A 21,173-nucleotide genomic window follows, 5' to 3' on the forward strand; every position below is an offset into this window, starting at 1 on the left:
TATATATATATATATATATATAAGTTATTTGACTCTTAAAATAATAAAATAATGTCATGCAATATTTGTGTTATACTTCCTCCGATATTTTTTGGTTATCATGTATAAAAATATTTGTTCCAAAAATAGTTATTAATTTAATTATCAAAGACGTTATCTTTTAAAATCAATCATTTTAGAACTAAGAGGGACATAAATAAATATTAAAGAAATATAATAGTCAAACTACACTCCTATTTAATTTTTCTTCAATACTATATAGAAGTTTAAAATTACGATTAAAAAGAAATTATTGAAATAATTTAATAAGGGAGTCCTCCTATATTAAAATCGTTCAAACTGATGATCGTCATACTTAAGACTTAAAATGCACGAGAAATGAAATAATTAATTTATTGGTATAAGTTAGATTTTAGCCTTATTTTAATTGTACATTTATCTTTTACTAATTGAGTCGATATTTAATCACCAACAACTTTTTTAGCTGGTTCATTTTTATTTTTTCCGGGTCAGGTGTGGATGGTGGACGTGAACCCGTAACGTAGGCGAACATAACCTAGCCCGTTTTTTTTCCCGCCAAAACACCTTCACTATTTTGCCGCCAAATTGCTTGTGTTTTAGTATCAATTTCCCCCCCAAACCTCAAACCCTCATCCTCACAAACTTCCTCTCGATTCTCTCTGCCTCCATTCGAACACCATGAATGATCTTGACTTCAACCGCGACAAAGGTAACAGTTTTCGATTGCATCAAGTGGTTTCGTATTCTCGATTTGCCTTTTCTTTTGATCCAATCATCTTTTTCTGTCTCTCATTTTACAGATCTAGCGAAAGATTTTCTGTCAAACTTCGCTGATTCTAATGGTGAAGCCAAATACATGAACATTCTCGTAAGTTCCTCTCATTTTCCAGTTTTTCTGTTGATTTTCAAGTTGAAAAAAAACTCCTTTACGCTGTTTTAGTGATTATATTCGTTTAAGAAATGTTCTTTTTTTGTTTGCTAATTTTTTCTCTTTTAACTTTTTATCAGCAAGATGTTGCTAATCGTAAAACCAAGGCTATTGAGATTGAGCTCGAAGACTTAGCTGACGTAAGTACCACTACTTCCCTTTGAATTACTGTGCTTTTTATGAAGTGATTGTGCTCTATGTAGTGTTTTTCGTTTGAAGTTTTTTTGGCTCTTAACGTGATTTTGAAATTCTCTTTCAGTACAAGGACTTGGATGAGGAGTTTCTTCGAAGAATTGCTGAGAACACTAAACGATATATCACAATATTAGCAAGTGCGATTGATGAGCTCATGCCAGAGCCAACGGAGGCTTTTCCAGATGATGATCATGATATTTTGATGACTCAGCGGTCAGAGGAAGTAACTGAGAACACTGATGGTTCTGATCCAAAACAAAAGATGCCCCCAGAGATCAAGCGGTTCTAGTAAGCAGCATTAAATTCTCCTCAAGGATCTAACTTTATGAATTAACTTGTCAATTTGTCTCTTGTTCTCTTTGCTAGACTTTATATTATAAGAAAATCTTTTGTTCTCTCTTTGAGCATAATTTGGAGTGCTTCTGTTAACTGTATGATATTAATTTAGATAGACTACTTATTTAGTTGATCTCAAAACAACATGATGATATGCGTGATAATTTGTTTGTGTTGATATACTAGGCAGTCAAGTTCCCTGGTGAAAATAGAATGTCTCTATATGGCTTGGCCTTGTAACTTAATTTCGAAGTAAAGACAGAGTAGAAATTCTGAATGGGTTAACCGCCTAACTGTTTGTCTTTGTTGAATCCAGTGAAGTGTATGTTAAAGCATCTTCAAAAGGTCGGCCCTTTACAATTAGGGAGGTCAAGGCTTCATACATTGGTCAGCTTGTCAGGATATCTGGTATTGTGACACGTTGTTCGGATGTCAAGCCACTGATGCAGGTGGCTGTATATACATGTGAAGAATGTGGATTTGAAATTTATCAGGTCTGAACTTTTGTTGTGCTTGTCTTAAAAACTTAATTCTTTATTTTTGACTTGCCAAATGCAGTATGAGAGCCACAATGCTAGCGTTAAATCAAATTACAATAATGTCTTTGTTTCAAATCTAATGCATCTATTTTAATGCACTTGATGAACAGGAAGTAACTGCTAGAGTATTCATGCCTCTGTCTGAATGCCCATCCAAACGCTGCACCGTAAATAAAGCAAAAGGGAACCTCATCCTTCAACTTCGGGCATCAAAGTTTTTAAAGTTTCAAGAGGTTTGTCTTCTGCATTATATCTTGATTACAATATCAAATCTGCAGCACAATTGTTTTACATTTCTGATACCGGTTTAGGCCAAAATTCAAGAGTTGGCTGAACATGTACCCAAAGGTCACATTCCGCGATCAATGACTGTGCACTTCAGAGGAGAACTTACAAGGAAGGTTGGTAATATTTTTTGTTTATTTATGTTTTATCTTAGTGTTTTTGAAAGGAGCTTGTCTAGTTTGAATTAAATGCTAAGGACATTAAAATGCTTTCTAGATTGAGTAGAAAGTGAGATCAAATGATCCCAACAACTTAAAGCTCCCAGTGAGCATCTCCTCTAAAGCTTTCACTGCCTACTTAAGTGTAATATATGCTGCTGCTTTTCTAATAATTGCAGGTCTCTCCTGGTGATGTTGTTGAACTGTCAGGCATTTTTCTACCTATGCCTTACACAGGATTTAGAGCAATGCGAGCTGGGTTAATTGCAGATACTTACTTGGAAGCAATGTCTGTTGGCCATTTCAAGAAAAAATATGAAGAGTAAGTAGTGCTTTCTGATATGGCTTCTGTTTTCTACTAGCAACTGGACAAACACAACTAAATGTAATGCATCACCTTTTCCTTGAATAATCAGAGTCCGCTTTTAAGTTTTAGCAAATTGAGGAACTTGATTCCAGATTGAGCTTAAACCAGATCACTTCTAAAAGAAAAATGAAATTTGAAACATAATGCAATTTAATGTATTTTCTTAGTGTTGTTGAAATATTGTGCTTGGAATAGGTTCAGACTACACATCAAATCTACATCTTTTCTAGTTTCCTATTTGGAATGTTTAGAGGGCACTAGTAAATTTGATTTATGCATAACCCTTTTCTCACAAAGAAAAATTTATGTGTTCACTAGTATAATAGAAAAGATGAGGTTTCTATACTTGCTAATTTTTTAGTGTTGAATATATGATTAATAAGTTTCCGGATGCAGTTATGAACTTACAGGAGATGAGGAAGAGCAGATTGCAAGGTTAGCTGAGGATGGAGATATATATAACAAGTTGTCTCGTTCCTTGGCTCCTGAAATTTTTGGGCATGAGGATATTAAGAAAGCTCTTCTTCTCCTTCTAGTAGGTGCTCCTCATCGACAGTTGAAGGATGGTATGAAGGTAAGCTCTCCGACCAAAATTGGAATCCATCTTCTGCCTACTCAGATTAAATCTTATTCATCTTTATGACGAAAAATATTCAGATAAGAGGTGATTTACATATATGTTTGATGGGTGATCCCGGGGTAGCAAAGAGCCAGCTTCTCAAACACATAATTAATGTTGCACCCAGAGGTGTTTACACAACTGGTAAGGGTAGCAGTGGTGTTGGTCTAACTGCTGCTGTTCAGAAAGATCCAGTAACTAATGAGATGGTTCTTGAAGGCGGAGCACTGGTGAGAACAAATTAATTCTTTTTTAACCTATACTTCATTGAGTTTTGGAAAATATCACGGTGTGAGCAATGTGCGTTCAGAGTTGGAACTGTATCAGGCAACTTTCAACCATCCATTTCTCAAGTATCCTGTGGACAATGTTTTTCTCAGGTATTAGCAGATATGGGTATATGTGCTATTGATGAATTTGACAAGATGGACGACTCTGATAGAACAGCTATTCATGAAGTAATGGAGCAGCAGACTGTTAGTATTGCTAAGGCTGGGATCACTACATCTCTAAATGCAAGGACTGCAGTGCTTGCTGCTGCTAATCCTGCATGGTAAACATTTACTGTTTCCCCTTGGTTTGTTGAGAATATTGAGAAGCAACTGCTATCTTTTAGAATTTTGACTTTTCCTGTATGTAGAAATATGCTAAATTTTGCAACAGATGGTCATCTGATTTATTTGTGGAGGCAGTTGATTGTGTCAATGCACAAATTTTAAACACTTACATTTTTTTGTTCAAAACATTCGTAGGGGAAGATATGATATGAGAAGGACACCAGCTGAAAATATTAATCTTCCTCCAGCTCTTCTATCAAGATTTGATCTGTTATGGCTAATCTTAGATCGAGCAGATATGGATTCCGATCTTGAAATGGCTAGACATGTTGTTTATGTGCATCAAAACAAAGAGTCTCCTGCTCTTGGGTTCACTCCACTTGAACCATCTGTGATTCGGTAAATACAAGAATATCTTTCTGGTGTTTTAACCTTCAAGAGAACCTCTCTTTACTAGTTAGTAGTGAGGCTCAGAATTGACTGAGCAACCTACATCCATTTTATTTTATTTCAGGGCTTATATATCAGCTGCAAGGAGATTGTCTCCCTCTGTACCAAAGGAAATAGAGGAGTATATTGCTAGTGCATATTCTAGTATCAGGCAAGAAGAAGCAAAATCAAACACCCCTCACTCCTATACAACCGTCAGAACACTTCTAAGCATCTTGAGGATATCATCTGTAAGTTTCAGTCAATTTACAGAGTAAAAGTATCACATTGCGTCATAGTAAGAATTGACCTATTTTTCTCTTCAACTCTTATTTGAAAAGTGGAAAACTTGTAGTGAATCAAGTATGACAGTTGGCAAGTGCCATGTGGAAGAAACCGAATGAGGAAACATTCTTGTTTTCTCTTTGGTTTGAGAGACTAAAAATCAGAAATTAGATTAGCTATCATTAGGAAATATGGAGTCCTTGAAAATGTAAGGCTTTGCTTTCCAAGACAATCCTGGACCTTGCAATCCTGATTCCAGGTTTTACAGCTCAAATGATAGTAAGTTGGTCATAAATATAGTTGTATAAGGTCAAATAGACAGTGATGATGGCAATATAGTCAAGCGAATGTCATAAAAGTCCTTTTTAATCATTCTACACTTTGTTGATGTCATTTTACTGTGTTAAATTAGGCACTAGCCAGACTGCGTTTCTCAGAAAAAGTTGCTCAGAGTGATGTGGATGAGGCGCTTCGGTTAATGCAGATGTCGAAGTTCTCCTTGTATTCAGATGATCGGCAAAGATCTGGCCTGGATGCAATATCTGACATTTATTCAATCCTTCGTGATGAGGCTGCTAGGATGAACAGGCTGGAACTAAGCTATGCCCAGGCTCTGAACTGGATTTCCAGAAAGGTTAGTTTGTGGGCAATTATGCCAGATCAAGCTAGAAACCAACTCTTTTGATAGCTTGAAACATATACTTGGATCTATTGCACATGCAATGATAAAATTACCGCTTAGAAAATATGTTACAATTCACACTTGCACGCTATCTGATGATAAAGTTGTCAAGAAGTAAAGGTGGATAGTTGTGATTAAAAATATAAAAGAATTAGAAAATAGTTTGCATGATCTGTCAAGCTTGTCAAAATTGTTTGTGCTATGGTTTCTCAATGAAGTTGTGTCCAACTGAATTGATTTCATGATATTGGGAAGGAAGCATGCAGAATGATAAACCCTAAGGCTTTACAGTACTGATACATATGGGAACTTTTTATGAACTATTTATGTTCTGTCATTAAAGCCCTTGAGTAGAACATCTTTTTGCTATTGGCAAAAGTATTGCTTGATGCAAGGCCAAAATCTGCTAGTTCATCTTATTGTTGCTGAACTTCCTGCCACCCACCCTGTCATTCCCCCTGTATTAAAGAAAAAAAAAACAAATCACATCAGACTAAATAGCTCAAGCTGGCTATTGATACAGTACCAGTATATTCCCAGAATTCTTTACAGAGAGTCCTTTTGTGGTAAACAAAGATTCGCGTAACTTTTTTTACCCATAATCAGATCCACCCATGTTTTTAACCAACTGAATTGGTTTTCATCTTCATGCAACTTGCAAGTAATGGCAATCAGCTAATTTGTCCCCCAAAAAAAAAGATCATGCCAGTATAATTTGGTTCTTTCATTTTGAGACATTATATAAATTTCTTGCTGTCATTCAATATCTAACTCAACGAGTCCTGTGTCCTGGCTTGAAAACTGTTTTCTCCTTGGTTATAGTACTGACCTTGTGCTTTGAGCTCTCTTGCCTCTGATGTATTGCTGCTTTATCTTGAAACAGGGATACAGTGAAGCTCAACTCAAGGAATGTTTGGAAGAATATGCAGCCTTAAATGTGTGGCAGATTCATCCTGATAGTTTTAACATCAGATTCATTGACGCATGATAGACACAGGATCAATGTGAATCCAGTTATGGTACAAGATTGTATCAGTCTCCCTTGCCTGTTAGGTTACTACTTACAGATAGTATAAGTAGTACTTCATCAAGAATGAGATTTAGATCAAATTATTGAAAGCCAATCGATATGGGAGGCTAACTGTGTATGACCAGAGTTGTCAGTCTGTACCAGAATTTGCTAAAGTGTTAATTATTTATTTGTAGAAGTTTCTACGCCCCTCCTACTTTTTTCATGGCAATGTAATGCAATGTGAGAAACAAACTGAAATTGCCTTGTTTAGTGAAAGACTGAAAGCATTTATTTTGTATTAAGATTCTATTCATCATGCAACTGAATTTGCATCTTTCCTGACTTGGGAAATGCTGCAACATGAAAATAGGAATGAATATTGGTCTTAATCTGAGAGAAAAAATAGATCTGATAAGAAATTTTTTTTAAAAAGATTTAAAAGTGAAAATACGAGGACTACCCTAATTAATCATAAATAAGATTGAAGGAGTACTAATATGTACATAGTATTCTCTTTCAACAATAGTCGTCTATTTGTATCATTTTGCGATGTTCAATAATACTTGCGTTTGTTTGAAATCAATGGATAAATTTACATTTAGTTTTTAATTACTATTATCATTATTTATAGTTATTTTCTTATTACATTTTTTAAAATATTGTAATTTATCATATTCAAAAGTTAATATGATAAATTATTTGTATATTTATAATTTTTTTTAAAATATGTTAAGTCAATAATAGATAAACATTGTTGGATAGAAGGAGTATATCGGCCTGCTCTTCATTGTGGAGCAACAGACATTAATTGAAGTTTCACTTGTAATAAATATAATGCTCCCTTTTATTTCTATTTATATGTCGTCTTTTTAAAATTAAAAATATATATATACAAAAGAGAACCCTAGGCTCGCCTATGTGGCGCCATCACAATCCATATTCTCTTTAAATTTATTTTATATTCAAAATTAGCCTTCCTCTTTAATGAAAAGTTGTGACTTTTATGAAAAATTTTAACTTTTATGAAACTTTGTAACTTTTTTCATTAAAAGTTATGACTTTTATAATAAATTTTGACTTTATAAAGAGTTGCAACTTTCATAAAATGTTGCGACCTTTTTAAAGAGTCTTGACCTTATCATAAGACAGAATAATCATATTTTTACACTACCCTTTATCGTTTATAAATAGAGGACTACATAATTTTATGAAATGTTGCGACCTTTCCGATAAGACAGAATAATTATACTTTTACACTACCCTTTATTGTCTATAAATAGAGGACTACGTTATGCATTTGGTGGACTTAATTTTTTCATTCTGTTCATTCTATTATTGCATATCTTGGTATGTTTTTTTTACAATCATTAGTTTATGCTTATATTATTATTAATTAATAATTAATTGTTGTTTTTGAATATATGCTTTAAACTTTGTTATTTATGTTTTTGCAAAGTTATTGTTATACTCCATCTGTTCAAAAAGAATGTCCCTATTTCTTTTTTAGTTTGTTTCAAAAAGAGTGACTCCTTTCCTATTTTGACAACACTTTAACTTTAACTTTCAACGTGGCATGTTTAAAATCACAAGATTAAAGGGCATTTTAGTGCATTTGACATAACTTTAATTTAAAACCACAAGATTAAAAAGTCTTTTTATTTTCTTAAACTCCATTCCAAGTCAAACTAGGCCATCCTTTTTGAAACGTAGGGAGTAGCTATTTGTTAATACAGATTAAATATCAAATGTTAATTGAATATTCAAACAAGTTTTCTTTGTTGAAATTATATAAGGTACATTAAAAAAAGCCCTTACAAATCTCAAATTTCTTCATCAACAACGTTATTCCTTCACAAACGAGATTTTGTGTTCTTTTGAAAATCCCTTGATAACTTTACATGCTCATATTTTTTGGTTTTCATGTTGTTGTCTATTTTTACTAAATTATATTAGTTGAGATTATGAGTACTTTAAGGATTGAAAGTTTATTGAAGTGCTAGTCAATTTTTTAGGTATCTTATTTCAAAACATAGGAACTTTTCTGGTTAGAATGATTTGTTATCGTCATTGGGTATCTCATACTTTACTCCCTTTAATCTGTTTTTTCTCACTCTTTTGTTGTCTCCTTACTAATGTGCTGATTATATTTTGTTTGGTATGTATATATTATCACTATGACAAAGATCTTTGTTCTTTTAAATATATTTTTTCTTTCTCATTCGGCTCTTTTAAAATATTTTTTTTGTATGTTATAATTATTTTAATCAAGCTTAATTTGAAGAATATGATAATGTCAAATAATTTAATTTCTCTAGAAATGTTGAAAAACCTATAACAAAATTTTTTTTTTTCTTATAACAGTCTATTGTTGGTAAAGTTGTTTAAAAAATTTATTTAAATTACCTAGTTATTATATAATCAAAATGTTAAGGATATATCTCATGCATAGTTCTAAAATATTTTCCTGTTAATTTGATGTACCTCTTCTCGTTCCCTCTCCCTCCCCCTTTTTTTTGCAGTTCATTGAATGATAAAATGTTTGAAGTTGGCGACATACTTTCCTACTTAGGGTTGTTGGTTGAAGTCTCGTACAAGTCCTAAAGTTGTTGCAGGTTAACTTTTTTCTAGGGCAAAGGGTCAAAATCATCCACTTTGACCCACAAATCACAGAGAGGATTTTGGATAGATAGCACATAACTTCTTATCAAGGAATAGATCCAAGCATTCACTGGATAGAAGGAGACGATGCTCAGATACGCGGAGGGTGAGGTCACTGATTTATGGTAAAAAATGGAGCACCACCTTCAGTCGCCCTTGCCTCACCGTACACCACCACTCTGCCACCAAACACCACCCTAACACCATGCCCTTTCTTCCATATATCACGTCCATGAACCACCCGCAACTCAGTTGTGAAGCCAATTACCTCTGCAAAAAATATCGCCAGCTAACTCCATAGCCACTGGCTTCAACCCAGAACAGAGAGCCCCTCCCCCATTTCCAATACCTGTTGTTGCAGTAGAAACAAAAGCTGATTGAGTGTCATAGATTGTTGAGGTTCATTTTGTCAACAAATCACTGAGAGGATTCAGGACAGAGGGCAATAATTCACATCTATTGAGGAAGTAAGATTGCAGCAGAAATTTCATAGTAAAAGATGCAACTGTAATTCAAAACCAAGAAGATCAACTTAGGAAGATTTTCCTCTTTAAATGCTGAGAACTGAAGCAAATTAAATTCAAAAGCACATTTATTCTAATTTGACTAATTTGGTTCATTTTTTGGTTGTGATTTGGTGTAGTTTTGGTTGAGACTAGTTCAGTTTTTTTGCTAATGCCGTGGTCCAATCTAGGGACTGTTTGGTCCAATTCTGGGACTGTTAGCTCCAATTCTGGGACTGATTTGTTTCAGACTTTTGTTTTTGTTGTGATTTGATGTAGGTCTGTTGGGCTGTGGGTCGCAATTTAATTGGGTAATTTTGGCCAGATTGGAAGAAACTGTTAATTTGGGGGTAGGGGTGTTAAATCTAATATTGGCAAGATAGTATAACGGAGGATAGAGTTGAACAATATAATAAAGTAAAGGGGTAAATTTTATCCTTTTTCCCTGAAATAGGTTTGAAATAGTTAAAGAGTTTTACTAGTTTGTTTGCCCCAATTCTGACTTCACCATTTTTACTTACTGCTAGTGTGCAGACATGTGTTTAATTTTGTTGTGTGATACTTGTAATTATCCACTTAACTTATGTCCTGTAACTTCCATGCAGCTGTAATAACGGGAAGCTGAAATGAAAGAGGGGGGGAAGGGGCTTTCTTGTTATTGTTGTCACATATACGTTGCATGGCAATAACATGTTTGGAAGAATCATATCTAAGTTCTTTGACCTTGTGTAGTGACCTTTGTGCACGCTTGTTCATGGTGGTTAGAATATGTTTCATGAAGTGTTAATGAATTTTGAGAACTTCTGCAGTTATTTCCTAGCAAATGATTTAGTATGCCTTCTAATTTCAGTTTTTGAGAATGTAGATTCATGGATCTTGCTCTTTGAAGAGGAATACTCAGTGTGGGGAGTTTATTTGCTAACAAAGGATGGATTCAGGGAAGTGTACATCTAGAAATGGTGCTTCATCATCAAATATGGCACATACAGGCTTCCTGAATAGGGTATACACAAAATCTCTCTTCGAAGAAGAAGAGAGATTTGCTGAACATGCCACAACAAAGGATGTAAATATTGACCTCAGAGAAGTTTATTTTCTGATTATGCATTTTTTGTCATCTGGGCCGTGCCGAAAAACGTTTGGAATATTCTGTGACGAACTTTTGGAACATGAGCTTCTGCCTAGGAGATATCATGCTTGGTATTCAAGAAAAGGTGTACTCAGTGGAGATGATGATGACGATGACATTTCTTTCCCTCTAAATTATGATGATCTGATGCTAAGGTGTGCCTTGTAAACATATTTTCTGTTTTTCTTCTTGTTGAAATTAAATATGTCTGCTGCACTTTCGTGTGCTGGTGTTTGCTTTGAGCTCCAGTCTCATCAGTGATGAGACTGAACCTCATCACTGTCATATCTGTCATCTGAGACAACTTAGAGTAGATCAGCTTCAAACATGTTGTATTGAGCAAGCTTTGTATACCTTCTTTGGGGGCTCCTTCTATCCACAGAATAATAGATATAGGAAATCTGTGTCCTCTCTACCCCACTTTATGTGAAGTTGTTCTGCTTTGAGTTTTTGATTGATTCACTTGTGAAATAAGACGACATGTGATCTAGGAAATAGTTGCTTCAAAGAGAAATCTCCCTGGATACATCTATTCAATTCTTTTATGAATTTATGTAAATATATGATAATTTAATTCTGGTAAAGAATGTCAAGCTATTCTGATCGAGTCCTATAGATTTTAAACTTTCTTTTCAAGACTCAATTATGAGTTCTTTGTTATAACCAAAAAATCAATTATGAATCACTTTTCTATTATACTATATAATGCTTTCTCACTAGAACATTTTGCTTATTTGTAATTGAATTACTTATATTTAATGATGCTTTCAAAATGGTTGCTGGGCTCCTGCGAAAGTTGACCTGGTTAACATGCCACAATATCCATCTGTTTCTGCTTAAATAGTTACTCGATATTCTTGATTCCTTGTGTTGTTTAAACCTATAGTTTGTTGATGATAGGTATCCTCATGTTGAAAATGATCACTTAGTAAAGTTGCTTAAACAACTGCTGCTGAATTCGGGTCCTCCTATGCAATGTGGTGGGGGAGATGCCCCTGGTGCTGCTGATGTCCCCACGCTACTTGGATCTGGACCTTTTTCTCTTTTGACTTGTAAGTAGTCTTATGAGGTCTAAGATCTAATGTATATTATCTTGGAAATTGATCTCCCATGTCTCAATTTCTCTTTTACCTTTTTTGTTTTTTTTGGGTTTAAACCGAATCCTTTTATCCTTGATTAATTTTCCTACTCTCTGTTCTGGCATGTGCACTACTATAGCTCTGGTACTCGTTTTGGCCAAAAGTTACATAAACCTTTTCCCTGTACTAAACATTTCTCTAATATCATGTCACCAGATAGTGTACTAACTAGAATCCAAGCATATTACAAGATTAATTTTATCTCTCTACTTGTAGACTGACATACACTATCATTTAAACCATATTTTTGGTGGTATTTTGGCCAAAAAAAAAAGAAGCCACTATTTACTGAGTAGCATTTTGAGCATTGTATTGCATTTGGATTTGTGCCTTTCTTTGGCTTTATAAGGCGTCTCACTGAAAGGCGAAAATAGCTTAAAGTTACTTTTAAATAACTCTTTGGCATGTGTTCTGCATCTTGATTGTGAATGATTCCTTTCATCAGTTTGTTCAAGTGAGCAAAGTTATCCAGGAAAGCCTTCCAAACTATAAATTCATCACAAACATCTTTTGTTTGGTCATTTGCACTGTGATCTCTTCTGCACATTTTTCCTCTCCCTTTTATGTTGTCTCTCTTAAGTAGCATGACATATACATTCTGTTGCCACTTTAGGTTTTCTGTTTCTCTAAGTTTGAATATGTGATGAACAGGTGAGCGAAATAGAGTCAACAAGCAAGCACAATCCCTTCCTTCATACCTCCGTTGGCCACACATGCCTGCTAATCAGGTGCATGGTCTAACTTTAAGAGAGATTGGAGGCGGTTTCCCAAAACATCATCGTGCTCCATCTATCCGTCTTGCAAGTTATGCTGTTGCAAAGCCGTCAACTATGGTCCAAAAGATGCAAAACATAAAGAAACTAAGGGGACATAGGGATGCTGTTTATTGTGGTACAACTTTAAAACTCTTCTAGTATATAGGCACTTAAAAGTTTTTCTCCCAAAATGGGTTCTCGTTCAGGGCTTTCATTTATGCTCAATAAAAACCACACTTTTTCTGCTAACCGTAATTTCCAGAAATTGAATGCCACTAATAGTTTTAAAGATAGCTGTTTCTTTTTTCTTAAATCGTAGATACATTCAATAGCTTCTAAGGTTTATCATATTAGAGATATAAAGGGTTGTCTGTCAAGAAGACATGCGAACCTTCAGCTCAATTTCTCTGCCTATTCTCTGTTGTGTAGCAATATTTGATCGCTCAGGAAGATATGTGATTACTGGTTCTGATGATCGCCTCGTCAAGGTTTGGTCAATGGAAACTGGATTATGCCTGGCTAGTTGCCGAGGACATGAAGTAAGTTCATTGAGATATGCTCCCAATAGTGTCCTCAATTTAGCTCGTCCTTATGAATAGTTACTCTTCCGTTGTACACTTATTTGCTTGTCATGCTAATAGGGTGACATCACTGATTTAGCCGTCAGTTCAAACAATGCTTTGGTGGCATCTGCATCAAATGACTACAGCATTCGAGTTGTAAGATTCTCCTACCACTTGACATAGATATCTTCTTGCTTTCTTTGAAGAGTAATAATTTTGGGCATGAAAATCTCCTCTGTTGAAGAATGAGCAGCTTATCTACTTTCTCTTTACTTCAGTGGCGCTTGCCAGACGGATTACCTATTTCAGTTTTGCGTGGTCACACTGGAGCTGTTACTGCCATCGCATTTACTCCAAAAACTAGCTCCGTGTATCAGCTTTTATCGTAAGCTACCTTTAAGCCTTGATCCTTATTGTTGCTCCTTTCTCTTTGAAGGGACGTGATGCATTATTATGTGTAAGAGATTTAGCCCTATTTGATTAAGCCATACAGATTAACTGTGGCTTATGGAGTGTTTCTAGAAAGAATAGATGGTTGGCATCTCCCCCAACAGGGATGGGAAAGGCCTTGGGGTTTTACCTGTTACCAGACACATCCTGTTAAGGCTACCCACTTCGGTGGATCTTACATTTTCAGAAGTTACCCAAAAAAACAAAAACTGTGGCCACCGGCGAATTTCAGAATTTGGAAATTAGGAGTATCTTTGTATTCTGAGACATGACTGCTGCATGGGTGATCGTGGTCTTGTATCTGTCTAGTTTTACAATTAATGTTTAGTAGGTGGTTGAACATGAATATGATAGTTCATGTAGGAAAAGAAACAAGTAATAGTTGGCCTAGTCAGCTTTGAGGTTGTTTAATGCATAGGTCATAGTTCAAGTAGGAAAAACAATAGATGAAGATAGTCCGAGTACTTAAAGGGAACAACTGATAGTTGAGGTGTGAAACTAGCGTAATAGTGATAGATCAGGTGTGGTTTTGACAAATAACTCATAAATAAATTAATAGTAGTTACTACTTACAAGCTATTCTTTATTATAATTTTACCACATGGTATAAACAATCTCTTCACATCGATCATGAGTCTTTTTTGGCAAAATTTGAAGTATGGGTCTTTATTTGCAAAATATAAGCTTATGGGTCAAGTTTTAATTTAAGAGCGATTGAAATCACAAACTTGGAATTAAAATTCTGCTTTTTAGGTAAATTTGAAATCAAAATTCAAAATGAAATTGGAGTTCTGTTCAAATATCATAAACAAACACAAATTTCAAATCCAAATTGCATGGCCAAGTGGTCCCTTAAACTTAGAAATGAACTTCATTTGATGCCTCAATCTCACCCCTTTTTGCTAGTTTTGTCTAATGAATCCTTTTTCAATGAATGTTGTCTTTTTCCTTATGTAGTCAATTAATTAGTGACAATACATCTGTAAAAGCTATTCTAGCAATTTGTGTGATAACAAACACAATCTGTCTTGAAGTAGAAAAAGTAAAAAGAATAACACTCTGTTTAAGAGAGAGGTTATATATCCTTCAGTTGACATAAACAGCTCCGTTTCTTCTCTTCACTGGCTCCAACTTTTCACTCCGAATATTCAACAAAAGCTTTAGCTCTTTCACATTCCAAATCTGCCTTCTGACATATCTGATATTATCTATGGTGAGGCATTGTGTACCCCTCCACCTTTGTCTATATGGTTTTGGCATCGACATTGCTGTGTTTTTAAAGTTTTTGTTGCTTCATCATAATCAGTCTTTTTAACTGAAGTGGACATCACCAAATGATAAGCTTCCCTACTCTTTTTTTACCCTTCCCTAGATGCTCCTGCTTTTTGTCGCTCCCTTGGTGACTCGAATAACCTAAACACTAAAGTTTGAAGATGGAGGGTCATCTATATAGATTTCAAAAGAGCAAAAAAATCATAGCTATATTCTATCTCCTATCAGAAGGATCCTGTGACATCTATCATATCAGAGTCTCTACCTTTTGTATTGCTCGAAACATCTTTCTCTACTCAGCCCATCGAGCTCCTCTGGGATTCGTTCACTTTCTCTCAATTCAGCCAAGCCAATAACTTTTCTCTAGCCTCTACATCAACTCCGCAACTTGTTGCGCCTATTAAAGACAAAAAAGGAAAAATAGAAGTCTGCAATCCACGCGTATAGCTAGAATAGGATACACGTGTCCGAGGGTGTTAGAAAACAATCTTATCATTTTTTATTTGAGGGTTCCCAAATAAATTCATAATATTTTGATCCTTTCTACATGTTGTATTGACGTCTGGGGTTGGATGTTTAGATTGTTTCACGAGGCAATTTAGTAAAACCAACTAATTGACCCTTTTACGTAGTAGCCATGCTATGTTCCCTTGCTTTACTATTTGGCGTGTCTTGTGTTTGGTAGAACTGTAGGAGCTTCCATCTCAACGTGAGTTGGCACTCAATTTGTTTCCTCATGAAATAAATATTTGGTTTGACTTTCCCCTTTTGATTTGTTTTTTTTCCTTTAAAAAAGGAACTGGTAATGTTGTATTCTTCAGCATTAATGTATGTTGCTGGCAACCTCCAAAAATTGTGACCGAAATGCTAATTACAATGAGTTTAACAAAGCTACTATTTGAATTCATCATTACAAGTTCTCCTTTACACTAAAAATAATGAGTTGTGATGCAGTTCCACAAATCTATCCTCAAAGCATCTCACATTTCTCTCTCTCCACACTGTCTATCACCATATGCATACTGGGATTATTCTCCACCATTTCATTTGATTTTTGCTTCCCCTCTCCTGACCCAGCAGCTCAGAAAGTCTGCTGTATGCTCTGGCACTGACCATTGGGTTTGTGTGAGACTAAAGAAGATGGACCAAAGCTGAGAAGTGACTTTGCAATGTAAGAAAATGTGGCTGTTTGTTTCCTCTTTTTATTGCCTGAGAAACATCTGGATGCAACCCTTCTTTTTAACTCTCATGTGTCAGACAAGCTTTCCTGGTCACCAGCCAAGGGAAGCACAAAATTTATGTTGGAGTCGGATTATTCCGAACCTGCCTCAGTGGCCCTATCTAGCAACCTGGATTCTTCAATATATTCTTCCTGTATAGCTTGTTTACAGTGAATTTGACATCTTTTCCATGTTTCCAGATGATAGTATCAGGGCTCATATTGATACCTTTGAAACTACCAATGTCTTGGAGCATCCTTGCCATCCTGGCCGGCATATCTACCTCCCAGTCATTTAGATGCCTTCTGAAACAGATATTCCACCCTTGAGGGGACCAATTGTCACGACTGCTGTATATAGAGAACAAAGCTAGATAGGAATTCATCAGGGACTCCTGACCATTCCAGGTATATCCCTCCAAAGGGAAATTTTGTTGCCATTACCAATCTTGTAGCAAAATGATCTGAAAAACCATAGGGCCTTGATGGACCTCCATATTGAGACACTATATGTAGTTGTCACCACCGGTGACTGATTTTTCCATACTTAGACTGGATGACCTCCTTCCAAAGTGCTTGCTCCTCATCAACAAATCTCCATGACCATTTCATCATTAGGTACGTATTATGAAGTGCCAGGTTCCAGATGCCTAAATCACCAGATTCTTTGTTTAGTTGATCAGTCTTCTATTTGATCAGATGGTAACCCTTGCCTTCCTTGTTTCCCAACCACAAGGTATTTCTTCGTAATTTTTCTAACTTTTCTTCCACCTTAGAAGGGATTGGGAATAAATACATGACATGTGTTGGCAGTGAGTCCAGAACAGAGCTCATCAGAGTCAATATTCCTCCTAGTGAAAGGTATTGTGATTTCCATTTTGTGAGCTTCTTCTCTATTTTCCCCACCATCCCGTCCCATATTTCCAACTCCTTGTGCTCATTGCCCAAAGGCATGCCCAAGTAGGTTGTTGGTAAGTCATGATCTATCCTGCATCCCAGAATGCTAACCAGTCCCTCCATATGTGTCACCTCATTGATAGGGAATGAGTTGCTCTTTCTCGAATTTACACATAGTCCAAAAGTAGCCTCCAATGCTAAGAGAATCATCCTGATATAGCAATTTTGTTCAAATGCAACATCACAGAAGATGACAGTGTCATCAACAAAGAGTAAGTGACAAATTTCCATGTCTTCACCCAACCTGTTGCCTATCCCGAAGCCATTCAACCATCTCTTCTGGACTGCAATTCTCATCATGCTCTTTAAGCCTTCCATGTCATAGTGAAAAGGAAAGGTGAAAGAGGGTCTCCTTTTAAGAAGGAAAAAAACCAATAGGTTCTCCATATACCAGACTGGAACCTGGCTATTTTGATACAAAGTCCAATTCATTTCAACCCCCTCACACCAAAGGCCATCTGTTTGAGAATCCCAGTTGACATGGTCAAAAGCCTTTTCTATGTCTATTTTGCTCATAACACCTGTATCATTGCCTCGGAGGGCTATAAGAGGAGTATATGTATCTGTCTTTCTTTGAAGAATGCCATCTGATGGTTAATAACCTGTTTTACGCACTGCTTTTTTCAATCTCTGTCAATAATTTAGCAATGATCTTTTAGACTCCACTTATGAGGCTGAATAGGTTTGAAGTCCCCGAGTTCTGAAGCTCCTATCTTCTTAGGTATGAGGGGAATGTAGGAGGGTGTTTGGATTAAGTTTTTAAAAAAGTAGCTTATATGCTAAAAGCTAAAAAGTATCAGCTCAGAATATCCAACTTTTGTCTTTTAGCTTATTTTTATATTTTTTGACCTAAAAGTATGTGCTTAAAAGCACTTCTTATCTTTCCCAAACACCACAAAAAATAAGAAAAATGCTTAAAAGCCAAAAAAACACTTAAAAGAAGTTAAGCCTAACACCCTCTAAATAGCATTGAAGCTCTTTTCGCACATAGGATGAGAATTGAAGTGATGTTAAGGTATACATGGTATCTACCTTGACCAGATCCCAAAAGGATTGGTAGACGCTCATTGGAAACCCATCAGGACCAGGTTCCTTGTCATTGGTACACTGTCTAACCCCAGAAAAGAAGTATAAGCCCAGATAGAGCTGGACAACTGATCTTTAATAAAATACACGGAGGAAACAACCAAGAAGCAATCAGGGAAGGCAACTTCATTGATGCCATGTTTCTACAGAAAGCTTTGCATGCAACAATGGGAACAGAGAAGGAAAACTCTTACGCAGCAATGGTGATGAGTGAGACAGAGAGATCAAAGGGGGAAAAAGTTTTATCTAAAAGAGGAGAAGAGGAGTTTCCAGCTATGTTTCTCGGACTCTTCAAAAATGCCAATAGGTGCATGCCGGATTCGCCAAAAGTAGTGTATTTTTTGAAGAATCCGAGACGGGTGCGGCATCAAAAGTAAAGAGTCTGCGCAACTTAGGTTTCCAGTGGCAGAAAATGGAGAAAGTAGCAGAAGCGAAAGAGAAGATAATTCAGTTACAGTTCAAAATCACAATAATGAGCTCGTTAATTGGGAGATTGAAGAACTGGATCCAGTAGTAATTCACCAACAACATACAATTCAAGAAATAGAGAAAGACACTTCCACTTGGGTGAAACGAAATTTAATAAAGTCGGGGAAGATTTTCGGTGTAGATTTTCAAGGGCATGAAGAGGAGGCCACAGAACTACTCTTGCAGATTGATAGCTGCAGACATACAAGAAAAATGGAGCAAGAGGTTGAAGGGAAAAAGTCAAAGATCAAGGGGTTCAAGAATTGAAAAGTCTTGTTTCATTTGATGTCAAATTCAAAAGTTCTGGGAGTAGGAATAAGGGGAGAATCACAAGCTCTTCTAAATGATGAAATTCAAACTGGTGTCATGGAATGTTAGGGGACTAAACAATAGAGAAAAGAGGAAAGTTGTGAATAGTTTGATTTAGAAGTGGCAGTGCAAATGTAATATGTCTACAAGAAACAAAAATAGAAGGAGATATCTTAGAGATGGTTCAATAACTTTGGGGAGGGAGATGGATTAAACATGCATCTTTGGATGCAAGTGGAACAAGAGGAGGAATTCTCTTTATGTGGGATGAGAGGAAGTGGAAGGGGGAGGTTCTGGAAATAGGTGATGTATACAATTTCTTGTAAATTTGTATCCCAACTACAAAATTGTTCATGTCATATAACGGGAGTATATGCTCCTTATTGCTACAAGGAAAAAGGATGTTGGTTTGGGAAGAAATAGGAGCAGTGAGGAGTCTGATAGAGGGACCATGGGCTCTATGTGGGGATTTCAATATATCAAGGTTCAATTCTGAAAAAAAAGAACTGTAACAATAGAACAAAAGGCATGAAAGAATTTTCAGATTTCATTGAAGACATGAAGCTGATTTTCTGGAGTACATGGAGCTGGTCAAAAGGGAAGAAAGTCTGTGGAGACAAAAATCAAGAGCATTGTGGCTCAAAGAAGGGGACAAGAACACCAAGTTTTTTCACAGAATAGAAAATGCACATAGAAGATACAATAACATAGATCAGCAGATGGTACAAGGAGAAATCACTCAAGAGCCACACAAAATTGAAGGTGAAATCATTGATTTCCATAAAAAGTTGTACACTGAAACAGCTCAATGGAGGCCTACTCTTCAAGATGTCCAATGTTTTTTATAACAAAGGAGGAAAAGGAAGCTTTGCAAGCCAACTTTGAAGAGAGTGAAGTATTGAGATGTCTGAAGATGTGTGCAGTGGATAAGGCACCTGGTCCTGATGGATTCACTGTGGAATCCTTCATCAAGTGTTGGGAAATTGTTAAAGACATAATGGATACTTTTCAAAACTTCCATGAACAAGAAGGTTTTGAGAAAAGCTTTAATGCAACATTCATTGCACTCATACCAAAGAAGAAAGGAGCAAATGAGCTAAGGGACTTCAGACGTATAAGCCTGATAGGTCGCATCTACAACTACTCTCCAAAGTACTGACTGAGAGGTTGAAAGGAGTGATTGGTAAATTGATTGATTCCCAACAGATGGCATTTATTAAAGGTACACATATCATGGGTGTTGTGTTGATTGCTAATGAAGCTATAGACTCCAGAATCAAACAGAAGAAGCCTGATATTCTATGCAAGGTGGACATAGAGAATGGAGAGCAGATGTGATCTGCTTACAGGAGACAAAGCTTGAAGGAAATAGTGGGGAGGAAATTAAACAAGTGTGGGGAAAAAGAGGGGTCAAATATGGGGAACTGCAGGCTAGTGGCACTAGGGGAGGCATATTAATGATGTGGGACAAAATGTTTGGGAAGGGGAAGTATTGGAAATAGGCTCATACACTTTGACTTGCAGTTTTAAATCAAGGGCAAATGGTTTCACCTGGCACATGACAGGGGTATATGCACCAACCTGCAACTTAGAAAGACAGGAGGTCTGGTGGGAGATAGGGCTGTTAGGAGTTTATTTACAGGGCCTTGGGTTCTTGGGGGTGATTTCAATACTGTTAGATATGCTTCAGAAAAGAGGAACTGCTCCAGAACCTCTGTGTACATGAATGATTTCTCTAATGTTATTGAGGACATGGAGCTAATTGATCCACCACTTGAAGGGGGAAACTATACGTGGGCCAGGGGATCCAACTTGGAAGCTGTTTCGAGGATAGACAGAATTATGTACTCCTCTGAATGGGGGGAGAGTTTCTGTATTGTGAAGCAAGAACTACTGCCTCGAGTTTGTTCTGACCATGCACCAATTGCACTTAAAAGTGGTCGTTGGAGTCACACAAAATCATATTTCAAATTTGAAGGATGGTGGTTGGAGACCGAGGGTTTTAATGAAAGAATTAAAGATTGGTGGACATCTTTTGAATTCGAAGGAAGGCCTGATTTCATCCTCGCTTCCAAGCTGGAAGCTATGAAGACTAAACTGAAAGATTGGAGTGTAAGCACTTATGGTAACCTGGAAAAAAGAAAGAAGGAAATGCTCGACAGAGTTCATGAGTTTGACAACATTCAAAAGTCCAGGCCGTTAACTGAAGGTTAGACTCTTCAAAAAGCAAGTGTGGTAAAGGAGTTTGAAGA

General features: G+C 36.3%; 2 protein-coding genes and 1 non-coding gene across 4 annotated transcripts in view; all 3 read left to right on the top strand.

Moving 5' to 3' along the window:
* Positions 1-571: 571 nt before the first annotated feature.
* On the top strand, positions 572-6,715 carry LOC107032548 (DNA replication licensing factor MCM7). The gene is made up of 15 exons (XM_015234158.2): positions 572-730; positions 822-889; positions 1,030-1,089; positions 1,209-1,432; positions 1,797-1,974; positions 2,130-2,252; positions 2,331-2,420; positions 2,642-2,784; positions 3,226-3,403; positions 3,487-3,678; positions 3,829-4,001; positions 4,201-4,404; positions 4,520-4,685; positions 5,132-5,353; positions 6,285-6,715. The coding sequence occupies exons 1-15, from the start codon at positions 700-702 to the stop codon at positions 6,387-6,389; spliced, it is 2,157 nt and encodes a 718-aa protein (XP_015089644.1). The 5' UTR covers positions 572-699; the 3' UTR covers positions 6,390-6,715.
* Positions 6,716-8,852: 2,137 nt separating this feature from the next.
* The window catches only part of LOC107032559 (PH-interacting protein), a 28,571-nt gene continuing 16,250 nt past the window's right edge, over positions 8,853-21,173 (top strand). The window contains exons 1-7 of one of the 2 annotated variants that reach the window (XM_015234168.2): positions 8,853-9,538; positions 10,440-10,858; positions 11,604-11,755; positions 12,494-12,733; positions 13,027-13,136; positions 13,239-13,316; positions 13,439-13,545. In XM_015234168.2, coding sequence (XP_015089654.1) covers positions 10,503-10,858; positions 11,604-11,755; positions 12,494-12,733; positions 13,027-13,136; positions 13,239-13,316; positions 13,439-13,545 — 1,043 coding nt within the window. In that variant the 5' untranslated portion in view covers positions 8,853-9,538; positions 10,440-10,502. Of the gene's footprint in view, positions 9,539-10,439; positions 10,859-11,603; positions 11,756-12,493; positions 12,734-13,026; positions 13,137-13,238; positions 13,317-13,438; positions 13,546-21,173 lie in introns of those variants that run through there. The other variant, XM_027914366.1, reaches the window with a different exon arrangement.
* LOC114075793 lies at positions 13,673-13,794 on the top strand. The gene has a single exon (XR_003576181.1). It is a non-coding gene; the product is annotated as a U6atac minor spliceosomal RNA (small nuclear RNA).

Source organism: Solanum pennellii, chromosome 1 (assembly GCF_001406875.1).
Source record: "Solanum pennellii chromosome 1, SPENNV200".
Classification (NCBI taxonomy): Eukaryota; Viridiplantae; Streptophyta; class Magnoliopsida; order Solanales; family Solanaceae; genus Solanum; species Solanum pennellii.